The sequence below is a fragment of the Tachyglossus aculeatus genome, chromosome 25, assembly GCF_015852505.1.
Source record: "Tachyglossus aculeatus isolate mTacAcu1 chromosome 25, mTacAcu1.pri, whole genome shotgun sequence".
NCBI lineage: Eukaryota > Metazoa > Chordata > Mammalia > Monotremata > Tachyglossidae > Tachyglossus > Tachyglossus aculeatus.
Genome location: NC_052090.1, coordinates 25,443,045 through 25,456,234, shown reverse-complemented (window position 1 = coordinate 25,456,234; position 13,190 = coordinate 25,443,045). Strand labels below are relative to the sequence as shown.

The 13,190-nt window shown below is 51.5% G+C and overlaps 1 protein-coding gene across 1 annotated transcript in view; it reads left to right on the top strand.

The window, feature by feature from the left end:
* Nucleotides 1-203: 203 nt before the first annotated feature.
* JPH1 (junctophilin 1) overlaps nt 204-13,190 on the top strand; it is a 69,251-nt gene continuing 56,264 nt past the window's right edge. Inside the window, exon 1 of the mRNA XM_038766636.1 lies at nt 204-601. Coding sequence (XP_038622564.1) covers nt 223-601 — 379 coding nt within the window. The 5' untranslated portion in view covers nt 204-222. The remainder of the gene's footprint in view (nt 602-13,190) is intronic.

Here is a 13,190-nt window from a genome sequence, read left to right as displayed (position 1 = left end):
GGGGAGGGTCCTGGGGGAAAGGGAGGGTCGTGGGCGGAGGCCGAGGCTGGGGCGGGGGCCCGGGCAGGGGGCGGGTCCCGGGGGGCGGGTCCCGGGGGGGGGGGGGATCCCCGGGGCCGACAGCCGCCTTCGGTGGGCGCCCAGCTCCGGCCGGGTGGGTGGGTAGCTGGGTGGGTGGGTGGGTGGGGGTGTCCCCCCCGAGCGTGTCCCCCCCCGCCCCGGATGCCGGGCGGCCGGTTCGACTTCGAGGATGGCGGCACGTACTGCGGAGGGTGGGAGCGGGGCAAGGCGCACGGGCACGGCGTGTGCACGGGGCCCGGGGCCCGCGGCGAGTACGCGGGCTCCTGGGCGCACGGCTTCGAGGTGGCCGGGGGCTACACCTGGCCCAGCGGCAACACCTACCGGGGCCACTGGGCCCAGGGCAAGCGCCACGGGCTAGGAGTCGAGGCCAAGGGCAAGTGGGTCTACCGGGGGGAGTGGGCCCACGGCCTCAAGGGCCGCTACGGGGTCCGCCACTGTCTCGACGCCCCCGCCCGCTACGAGGGCACCTGGACCGACGGTCTGCAGGACGGCTACGGCGTGGAGACCTACGGGGACGGAGGTCGGTGCCCGGGGCCGCGGCGGGGCGCGAGGGGGGGGGGGTCTTTGGGGAGCAACACAGGGCAGAGGGCAAAGGTCAGCGGGGTGGGGGGCAAGGGCGGCCTTGGCAGGGGGGTCTTGGGGGAGCAGCGGAGGGCAGAGGTCATCGGGGTGGAGGGTGGAGGGCAGGGGCATCCTTGGCAGGGGGGTCTTTGGGGAGCGCTGAGTGCAGAGGGCAAAGGTCATCGGGGTGGGGGGGGTGGAAGGAAGGGGCATCCTTGGAGGGGGGGTCTTTGGGGAGCAGCAGAGGGCATCAGGGTGGAGGGTGGAGGGCAGGGGCATCCTTGGCAGGGGGGTCTCTGTGGAGCGCTAAGTGCAGAGGGCAAAAGTCATCGGGGCGGGGGGGTGGAGAGCAAGGGCATCCTCGGCAGGGGGGTCTTTGGGGAGCACTAAGTGCAGAGGGCAAAGGTCATCGGGGTGGGGGGTGGAAGGAAGGGGCATCCTTGGAGGAGGGGTCTTTGGGGAGCAGCAGAGGGCATCAGGGTGGAGGGTGGAGGGCATGGGTATCCTTGGCAGGGGGGTCTTTATGGAGCGCTAAGTGCAGAGGGCAAAAGTCATCGGGGCGGGGGGGTGGAGAGCAAGGGCATCCTCGGCAGGGGGGTCTTTGTGGGGCAACAGAGGGCAAAGGTCAGCGGGTTTGAGGGTGGAGGGCATGGGCATCCTTGGCGGGGTGGTCTTTGGGGAGCGCTAAGTGCAGAGGGCTAAGGTCATCGGGGTGGGGGGTGGAGGGAAGGGGCATCCTCAGCGTGGTGGTCCTTGTGGAGCCCTGAGTGCAGAAGGCGGAGGTCATCGGGTTGAGGGGGGTGGAGGGCAGGGGCAGCCTCGGCAGGGGGGGTTTGGTGGAGCACTAAATGCAGAGGGCAAAGGTCAGCGGGTTAGGGGGTGGAGGGCAGGGGCATCCTCGGCGTGGCGGTCCTTGTGGAGCACTAAGTGCAGAGGGCGGAGGTCATCGGGTTGACGGGGTTGGAGGGCAGGGGCAGCCTCGGCAGGGGGGGCTTTGTGGAGCGCTAAATGCAGATGGCAAAGGTCAGCGGGTTCGGGGGTGGAGAGCAGGGGCATCCTCGACAGGGGGGTCTTTATGGAGCGCTAAATGCAGAGGGCAAAGGTCAGCGGGTTGGGGGGTGGAGGGCAGGGGCATCCTCGGCGTGGTGGTCCTTGTGGAGCACTAAGTGCAGAGGGTGGAGGTCATCGGGTTGAGGGGGATGGAGGGCAGGGGCAGCCTTGGCAGGGGGGGCTTGGTGGAGCAGCAGAGGGCAAAGGTCATCAGGGTGGAGGGTGGGGGGGCGGGGGCATCCTTGGCACGGTGGTCCTTGTGGAGCACTAAGTGCAGAGGGCGGAGGTCACCGGGTTGAGGGGGATGGAGGGCAGGGGCATCCTCATCCTCATCATGATGGTACTTGCGGAGCGCTTACTAGGTGTCAGGCGCTGGGCGGGATACAAGGTCAGCAGGTTGAGGGGGGTGGAGGTCAGGGGCATCCTCATCCTCATCATTTTGTTATGATGGCATTTGTTAAGCGCTTACTCTGTGCCAGACACTGGGCTGCGAGCCTGTCTTCTAATCAATTAGTCAATCAATCGTATTTATTGAGCACTTACTGTGTGCAGAGCAGTCTTGTGGGCTGCAAGCCCGTCTTCAAATCAATCAATCAATCAATCAATCGTATTTATTGAGCGCTTACTGTGTGCAGAGCACAGTCTTCTGGACTGTGAGCCCCGTTGTTGGGTAGGGACCGCCTCTATGCGCTGCCGACTTGTACTTCCCAAGCACTTAGTACAGTGCTCTGCACATAGTAAGCGCTCAATAAATCCGATTGAATGAATGATTGGGGGGAAGGCTACAAGCTAATCAGGTCGATGGCGATGAGAGTCAATGCCATCCCGATCCTAATCATCACGGTGGTCCTTGTCAAGCGCTTACTCTGTGCCACTCATTCGTTCATTCAGTCGTATTTATTGAGCACTTACCGTGTGCGGAGCACTGGACTAAGCGCTTAGGGGAGGACAATTTGGCAATAAAGGGAGACAATCCGTGCCCACACCAGGCTTACAGTCTAGAGTGGGGGGAGACAGATATTAAAGCAAGTAAACGGGCACCAGTATAAATAAATGGAATTATAGATAAATATATATATATACCTAAGCGCTGGGGGGACACCAGGTCATCAGGTGGGTATTTGTTAAGCGCTTACTATGTGCCAGGCACTGGTCTAAGCGCTGGGAGTGGCAGGGTGGGGGGGGAATACCAGGTCATCAGGTTGATGGCAATGGAGGTCACTGGCATCCTAATCATCATCATACTAATAATGATTATGATCCCTGTTAAAGCGCTTACTATGTGCCTGGCACTGTACTAAGCGCTGGGGTGGATACAAGCTAATCAGGCTGGACACGGTCACTGACGTCCGGGGAGGGCGGCCAGTAATAATAATAATGAAGATGGTACTTGTTAAGCGCCTACTACGTGCCAGGCACTGTACTAAGCGCTGGGGTGGATACAGGCTAATCAGGCTGGACACGGTCACTGACGTCCGGGGAGGGCGGCCAGTAATAATAGTAATGAAGATGGTACTTGTTAAGCGCCTACTACGTGGCAGGCACTGTACTAAGCGCTGGGGTGGATACAGGCTAATCAGGCTGGACACGGTCACTGGAGTCCGGGGAGGGCGACCTATAATAATAATGAAGATGGTACTTGTTAAGCGCCTACTACGTGGCAGGCACTGTACTAAGCGCTGGGGTGGATACAAGCTAATCAGGCTGGACACGGTCACTGGCATCCGGGGAGGGGGGTGGCCAGTAATAATAAGAATAAAAGAATAACTCTGTGCCATTCATTCGTTCATTCAGTCGTATTTATTGAGCGCTTACCGTGTGCAGAGCACTGGACTAAGCGCTTGGGAGAGGACAATTCGGCAATAAAGGGAGACAATCCCTGCCCACACCAGGCTTACAGTCTTGAGGGGGGGAGACAGCTATTAAAACAAGTAAACAGGCATCAGTATAAATAAATGGAATTATATATTCTATTCTATTCTATTCTATTCTATTTTATGTTATACAGTAAGCACTCAATAAATACGATTGAATGAATGAATATATATACATAGGCACCAGTCTAAGCGCTGGGGGTATACCAGGTCATCAGGTGGGTACTTGTTAAGCTATTATTATTATTATTATTATTATTATTATTATTATTATTATTATTATGTGCCAAACATCTCCGTCCCACTTGCGGCTCGCAGTTTCCATCCCCATTTTCCAGATGAGGGAACTGTGGCCTAGAGAAGTGAATAATAGTGTGGCTCAGTGGAAAGAGCCCGGGCTTTGGAGTCAGAGGTCATGGGTTCGAATCCCTGCTCCGCCAATTGTCGGCTGTGTGACTTTGAGCAAGTCGCTTCACTTCTCTGGGCCTCAGTTCCCTCATCTGGAAAATGGGGATGGAGACTGTGAGCCCCCCCGTGGGACAACCTGATCACCTTGTAACCTCCCCAGCGCTTAGAACGGTGCTTTGCACATAGTAAGCGCTTAATAAATGCTATCATTATTATTATTAATAATAATAGCGTGGCTCAGTGGAAAGAGCCCGGACTTTGGAGTCAGAGGTCATGGGTTCGAATCCCGGCTCAGCCAATTGTTGGCTGTGTGACTTTGGGCCAGTCACTTCACTTCTCTGGGCCTCAGTTCCCTCATCTGGAAAATGGGGATGAAGACTGTGAGCCCCCCATGGGACAACCTGATCACCTTGGAACCTCCCCAGCGCTTAGAACAGTGCTTTGCACACATAGTAAGTGTTTAATAAATGCCAACACTGTGTGTCAGGAGTTGTACTAAGCGCTGGAGGGGGAAATCCAAGCAAATCGGGTTGGGTGCGGTACCTGTCCCCATTCGCCAGATGAGGGAACCGAGGCCCAGAGAAGTGAAGTGACTCGCCAGATGTCACCCAGCAGACAAGCGGCGGGGCCGGGATTAGAACCCAGGACCTTCGTGCTCCCAGGCCCAGGCTCTACCCACTAGGCCGTGCCGCTTCAACGTGGCTCAGTGGAAAGAGCCTGGGATTTGGAGTCAGAGGTCGTGGGTTCAAATCCCATCTCTGTCAATTGTCAGCTGTGTGACTTTGGGCGAGTAGCTTCACTTCTCTGTGCCTCAGTGACCTCATCTGTAAAATGGGGATGAAGACTGCGAGCCCCCCGTGGGACAACCTGATCACCTTGGAACCTCCCCAGAGCTTAGAACAGTGCTTTGCCCATAAGTAGAGAAGCAGCGTGGCTCAATGGAAAGAGCCCGGGCTTGGGAGTCAGAGGTCGTGGGTTCAAATCCCGGCTCCGCCAATTGTCGGCTGGGTGACTTTGGGCGAGTCGCTTCACTTCTCTGGGCCTCAGTTCCCCCATCTGTCAAATGGGGATGAAGACTGGGACCCCCCCGTGGGACAACCTGATCACCTTGTAACCTCCCCAGCGCTTAGCACAGTGCTTGGCACATGAAAGAGCCCAGGCTCTGGAGTCAGAGGTCATGGGTTCAAATCCCGGCTCCGCCAATTGTCGGCTGGGTGACTTTGGGCGAGGCGCTTCACTTCTCTGGGCCTCAGTTCCCCCATCTGTCAAATGGGGATGAAGATTGTGAGCCCCCCGTGGGACAACCTGTTCACCTTGTAACCTCCCCAGCGCTTAGAACAGTGCTTGGCACGTAGTAAACGCTTAATAAGTGCCATCATCATCATTATTATTATTATTATTATTACATAGTAAGTGCTTAATAAGTGCCATCATTATTATTATTTTTATTATCCACTACAGTACACTATTATTTTTATTTCATAGTAAGTGCTTAATAAGTGCCATCATCATTATTATTTTTATTATCCACTACAGTACACTATCTATTATTTTTATTACGTAGTAAGTGCTTAATAAGTGCCATCATCATTATTATTTTTATTATCCACTACAGTACACTATCCAGGACCACCACGGCCCTCTCCCCGGGCCCCCTTCCTCCCCTCCCCCCGGGCCCTTTCAAGCATTACGTGTCCTCCTCCAACAGCAGGTGCACCCTCCCCCCCTCCCCCAGTCAATCATGCCCTGCTATTTATTGGACACTCACACCGCCGTACTGAGTCCTCACGTGGAGCGCCTTCCCCCCTGCCCTTTCTCAGGCCCAATTCAATCAATGGTATTGATCATTCATTCCAATTTGTACTTCCCAAGCGCTTAGTACAGTGCTGTGCACATAGTAAGCGCTCAATAAATACGATTGATGATGATGATGATGATTCATTCATTCAGTCGTATTTATTGAGCGCTTACTGTGTGCAGGGCACTGTACTAAGCGCTTGGGAAGTCCAAGTGAGCAACATCTAGAGACGGTGCCTACCCAACAGCGGGCCCACGGTCGAGAAGAGGCAGGAACGCTGTGCTAAGCGCTTGAGGAATCAATGGGTGGAGGGTTTTGGGGAGAGGAACCTGTCAATCAGCGATAGTTAATTACTTGGGATTGTAATTAAGCGATGGCATTGAGCGCCTAGTGAATGCAGAGCGCTGTACTAAGCGCTTGGCAGAGGGCAATACAAGTCAGCGTGGCTCAGTGGAAAGAGCCCGGGCTTGGGAGCCAGAGGTCTTGGGTTCAAATTCCAGCTCCGCCGCTTAATAATAATAATATTGATGGCATTTATTAAGCGCTTACTATGTGCAAAGCACTATTCTAAGCACTTAGCTGTGTGACTTTGGACACGTCACTTCACTTCTCTGGGCCTCCTCTGTCAAATGGGGATGAAGACTGTGAGCCCCACGTGGGACAACCTGATCACTTTGTAACCTTCCCAGCGCTTAGAACAGTGCTTGGCACCTAGTAAGCGCTTAACAAATGTCATTATTATTATTATTAAAATGGGGGTGAAGACTGCGAGCCCCCCGTGGGACAACCTGATCACCTTGTAACCTCCCCAGCGCTTAGAACAGTGCTTGGCACATAGTAAGTGCTTAATAAATGCCACCATTATTATTATTATTATTATTAAAATGGGGATGAAGATCATGACCCCCCGTGGGACAACCTGATCACCCTGTAACCTCCCCAGCGCTTAGAACAGTGCTTGGCACATAGTAAGCGCTTAATAAATGCCATCATCATTATTATTATTATTAAAATGAGGATGAAGACTGTGAGCCCCCCTGATCACTTTGTAACCTCCCCAGCGCTTAGAACAGTGCTTGGCACATAGTAAGTGCTTAATAAATGCCATCATCAGTATTATTAAAATGGGGAGGAAGACTGTGAGCCCCCCGTGGGACAACCTGATTACTTTGTAACCTCCGAAGCACTTAGAACAGTGCTTGGCACATAGTAAGCGCTTAATAAATGCCATCATCATTATTATTATTATTAAAATGGGGATGAAGACTGTGAGCCCCCCGTGGGACAACCTGATCACCTTGTAACGTCCCCAGTGCTTAGAACAGTGCTCGGCACATAGTAAGCACTTAATAAATGCCATCATTATTGTTATTATTATTAAAATGGGGATGAAGACTGCGAGCCCCCCGTGGGACAACCTGATCACCTTGTAACCTTCCCAACGCTTAGAACAGTACTTGGCACATAGTAAGCGCTTAATAAATTCCATCATCATTATTATTATTATTATTATTAAAATGGGGATGAAGACTGCGAGCCCCCCGTGGGACAACCTGATTACTTTGTAACCTCCCCAGCGCTTAGAACAGTGCTTGGCACATAGTAAGTGCTTAACAAGTGCCATTATTATTATTATTATTATTAAAATGGGGATGAAGACTGTGAGACCCCGTGGGACAACCTGATCACCTTGTAACCTCCCCAGTGCTTAGCACATAGTAAGCGCTTAATAAATGCCATCATTATTATTATCATTATTAAAATGGGGATGAAGACTGGGAGCCCCCCGTGGGACAACCTGATGGCCTTGTAACCTCCCCAGCACTTAGAACAGTGCTTGGCACATAGTAAGCGCTTAATAAATGCTATTATTATTATTATTATTGTTATTGTTATTGTTATTATTAAAATGGGAATAAAGACTGTGAGCCCCCCCCTGATCACTTTGTAACCTCCCCAGCGCTTAGAACAGTGCTTGGCACATAGTAAGCGCTTAATAAATGCCATCATCATTATTATTAAAATGGGGATGAAGACTGTGAGCCCCCAGTGGAACAACCTGATCACCTTGTACCTCCCCCAGGGCTTAGAACAGTGCTTGGCACATAGTAAGCGCTTAATAAATGCCATCATCATTATTATTATTATTATTATTATTATAATGTGGTGGGGGGCTGGGGGAGATGGGGCCTGGGGGTCACTGCGACCCGTCCTCTCCCCCGGCCTGTAGTGTGGGGGTCTCTGGGGCCCGGGTGGGTTGGGGGAATAAAGGTTCAAACCAACCGCAAAACCCTGCTGCTTTCGACTGGGGTCTGCCCAGAGCAAATTGGGGGGTCCCTGGGGGTCCCCCCCACTGCCACAACTTGTACTTCTCAAGCGCTTAGTACAGTGCTCAGCACACAGTAAGCACTCAATAAAGATGAATGAATACATGAATGCCTAGACTGAGCAGCGTGGCTCAGTGGAAAGGGCCCGGGCTTTGGAGTCAGAGGTCATAATAATAATAATAATAATGGTATTTGTTAAGCGCTTACTATGTGCAAAGCACTGTTCTAAGCGCTGGGGAGGATACAAGGTGATTAGGTTGTCCCACTTGGGTCACACAGTCAATCCCCATTTTACAGATGAGGTAACTGAGGCTCAGAGAAGTTAAGTGACTTGCCCAAGGTCACACAGCAGACATTTGGCGGAGCCGGGATTCGAACCCCTGACCTCTGACTCCAAAGCCCGTGCTCTTTCCACCGAGCCACGCTGCTGGTCATGGGTTCAAATCCCGGCTCTGCCAGTTGTCAGCTGGGTGACTTTGGGCGAGTCGCTTCACTTCTCTGGGCCTCAGTCACCTCATCTGGAAAAATGGGGATTAAGACTGGGAGCCCCACATGGGACAACCTGATCACCCTGGAATATCTCCAGCGCTTAGAACAGTGCTTTGCACATAGTAAGCGCTTAATAAATACCATCATTATTATCCCCGCGGGACCCAGGATCCAATCCCCCCTCCAACTCCCCGACCCAGAGGGGCAGGATTCATTCGATCGTATTTATTGAGTGCTCACTGTGTGCAGAGCACTGTACTGAGTGCTTGGGAAGTGCCAGTTGGCCACGTAGAGAGATGGTCAATCAATCAATCAATCAATCATATTTATTGAGCGCTTACCGTGTGCAGAGCACTGTACTAAGCGCTTGGGAAGTCTAAGTTGGCAACATATAGAGACGGTCCCTACCCAACAATTCGATCAGGGGGGCAGGAGGGTAGACAGAGCATGCCCCATCTCTGGGCAAGTCCTGGGTCCTTCAATCAATCAATCAATCAATCAATCGTATTTATTGAGCGCTTACTGTGTGCAGAGCACTGTACTAAGCGCTTGGGAAGTACAAGTTGGCAACATATAGAGACAGTCCCTACCCAACAATTCGATCAGGGGGGCAGGAGGGTAGACAGAGCATGCCCCATCTCTGGGCAAGTCCTGGGTCCTTCAATCAATCAATCAATCAATCGTATTTATTGAGCGCTTACTGTGTGCAGAGTACTGTACTAAGCGCTTGGGAAGTACAAGTTGGCAACATATAGAGACAGTCCCTACCCAACAGCGGGCTCACAGTCTAAAAGGGGGAGACAGAGAACAAAACCAAACATACTAACAAAATAAAATAAAGAAATAAATAAATCAACCGCCCTCCGCCCCCCAACATCCATACACCTGCACCCCCCTTGAATATTTCCTCATTCATTCATTCATTCAATCATATTTATTGAGCACTTACTGTGTGCCGAGCACTGGACTAAGCGCTCGGGAAGTACGAGTGGGCCACGCTTAGCACACCGCTCTGCTCACGGTACGCACATATGGCAAACACGGTTTGGTTCCCTGTCTCATTCATTCCTTCATTCAGTCGCATTTATTGAGCGCTTACTGGGTGCACAGCACTGTACTAAGCGCTTGGGAAGTCCAAGATGGAGGCATATAGAGACGGTCCCTACCCAACAGCGGGCTCAGGAGGAAGGAGGAGGAAGAGGGACAGGAAAAAGTTGGGAAGGAAGAAAAAATGAAGGAGAAAGGAGGAGGGAGAGGGAGGAGGAAGAAGGAAGGAGAGAAAGGAAGAGGGAAAGAAAAAGTTGGGAGAAAGAGGAGGAGGAGGAGGAAAAAGGTCGGTGGGGATCATCATCATCATCAATCATTTATTGAGCGCTTACTATGTGCAGAGCACTGTACTAAGCGCTTGGGAAGTACAAATTGGCAACATCTAGAGACGGTCCCTACCCAACAGTGGGCTCACAGTCTTAAAGGGGGAGACAAAACCAAACATACCAACAAAATAAAATAAATAGAATAGATATGTACAAGTAAAATAAATAGAGTAATAAATATGTGCAAACATATATACATCTATACAATGATGACACCACCATTCTCCGTCTCCAAAATCGGGAATCATGATGGGAACCTGCCCTCTTTGCTCACTTTCAACTCCCACAAAGAGGTTATGGCTAAAGGCTGCATATTTTCCCCTGTGACATTTCCCAAATCTGCCCCTTCTTCTCCATCTAGAGTAGTTCTTGTCATAACCCGCCGACCCCCCTGCCTCCTTCCTCTCCCCTCTCCAGCCCCAAAGTAATAATAATAATAATAATAATAATAATGGCATTTGTTAAGCACTTACTATGTGCCAAGCACCGTTCTAAGCGCTGGGGTAGATACAAGGTAATCAAGTTGTCCCCCGTGGGGCTCGCAGACTTCATCCCCGTTTTCCAGAGGAGGGAACTGAGGCCCAGAGAAGTGAAGTGACTCGCCCAAAGTCACCCAGCTGACAAGTGGCGGAGCCGGGATTCGAACCCATGACCTCTGACTCCAAAGCCCGGGCTCTTTCCGCTGAGCCACGCTGCTTCTCTGTCCCCCAGAATATTTTCTAAAATGTTGCACTAGTGATAGTACTGCTATCAATCAATCAATCAGTCATCTTTATTGAGCGCTTACTGTGTGCAGAGCACTGTACTAAGCGCTTGGGAAGTCCAAGTTGGCACATCTAGAGATGGTCCCTACCCAACAGTGGGCTCACAGTCTAGAATTAATGATGATGATGATGATTGTGGTATTTGTGGTATTTGCTCAATACCGTCTCTCCCTTATATAATAATAATAATAATAATAGTAATAATAATAATAATAATTTTGGTATTTGTTAAGCGCTTACTATGTGCAAAACACTGTTCTAAGCGCTGGGGAGGATACAAGGTAATCAGGTTGTCCCATGTGGGACTCACAATCTTAAACCCCATTTTACAGATGAGGGAACTGAGGCACAGAGAAGTTAAGTGACTTGCCCAGAGTCACACAGCTGACAAGCGGACTGTGAGCCCGCCGTTGGGCAGGGACCGTCTCTAGATGTTGCCAACTTGGACTTCCCAAGCGCTTAATACAGTGCTCTACACCCAGTAAGCGCTCAATAAATACGATTGATTGATTATTACGACTGGTAATAATGATGATGATGGTGATGGTATTTGGTAAGCGCTTGCTATGTGCCGGGCGCCGAACTAAGCGCCGGGACGGATACAGGACGCAGTCGCCGTCCCACGTGGGGCTCACGGTCTCCATCCCCGTTGTACAGATGAGGAAACTGAGGCTCAGAGAAAGCGAAGCGACTTGACCGAGGATGAGAACCTCGGATTCCCAGGCCCGGACTCTCTCCACTAGAACCTGCGGTGCTATTTATTGAGCGCCTACCGTGTGCCGAGCAGTCGCGCGTGGGGCACAGGGCCTCAATCCCCATTTTACAGGTGAGGGGACGGAGGCTGAAGGAAGCACAGAGAAGCGAAGCGAGTGGCCCAAGGTCACCCAGCGGACAAGCAGCAGAGGCAGGATTAGAACCCAGGACCTCGGGCTGTCGGCCCCCGCTGCTTCTCAAGCTGTTCGGGCAGACGTTGCACACAACCGATCATTTGCCAATTTATACTTCCCAAGCGCTTAGTACAGTGCTCTGCACACAGTAAGCGCTCAATAAATACGATTGATTGATTTGTGGGTTTTGGGCTTGTTTTGTCATTTGTCTCCCCCTTCTAGACTGTGAGCCCGCTGTCGGGTAGGGACCGGCTCTAGATGTTGCCGACTTGGACTTCCCAAGCGCTTAGTACAGTGCTCTGCACACAGTAAGTGCTCAATAAATACGATTGAATCAATGAATGTGAATGAATGACCATCTTCTAGATTGTGAGCCCGTTGTCGGGTAGGGACCGTCTCTAGATGTTGCCGGCTTGGGCTTCCCAAGCGCTTAGTACAGTGCTCTGCACACAGTAAGTGCTCAATAAATACGATTGAGTGAATGAATGAATGAATGACCATCTTCTAGATTGTGAGCCCGTTGTCGGGTAGGGACCGTCTCTAGATGTTGCCAGCTTGGGCTTCCCAAGCGCTTAGTACAGTGCTCTGCACACAGTAAGCGCTCAATAAATACGACTGAATCAGTGAACGAATGAATGACCATCTTCTAGATTGTGAGCCCACTGTCGGGTAGGGACCGTCTCTAGATGTTGCCAACTTGGACTTCCCATGCGTTTAGTACAGTGCTCTGCACACAGTAAGCGCTCAATAAATACGATTGAGTGAATGAATGAACCGCAAAACTGAGGGAGAGGGTCCTTTGGGAAAAGGAGTGAGCTAAGCGTCTTCCGGCTCCGACCTCAAAAGCACTTGGTCGTTCGGACCCGGAGTCCAATGTGGCCATCCCAGTGGGGAGGATAATAAGAAATCATCATCACTGTGGTAGTTGTTAAGCGCTCAGTACATTCGTTCATTCATTCAGTCGTATATATTGAGCGCTTACTGTGTGCAGAGCACTGTACTAAGCGCTTGGGAAGTCCAAGTCGGCAACATTTAGAGACGGTCCCTACCCAACAGCGGGCTCTTGACTGCGCTGAGCGCCAACGCGATCAGGTTCATTCGCGGCCCCGTGGGGTTCTCGGTTTAGCGGGACGAGTGACTAGGCATCGAATCCCCATTTGACCAAGGGGGAAACTGAGTCCCAGGGAAGAGCAACGGTGATAACTGCGGTAGTAAGTTTTATTTATTTATTTATTTATTTTATTTGTACATATCTATTCCATTTATTTTATTTTGTTAGTATGTTTGGTTTGTTCTCGGTCTCCCCCTTTTAGACTGTGAGCCCACTGTTGGGTAGGGACTGTCTCTAGATGTTGCCAATTTGTACTTCCCAAGCGCTTAGTACAGTGCTCTGCACATAGTAAGCGCTCAATAAATACGATTGATGATGATGATGATGATAGTAAGCGCTTACTATGTGCCAAGCGCCGGGGTGGCTGCGAGGTCGCCGGGTTGGACACAGTCCCCGTCCCGCCTGGGCCTCACAGTCCCAGTCCCCCATTTTACAGGTGAGGGAACCGGAGCCCAATCAATCAATCA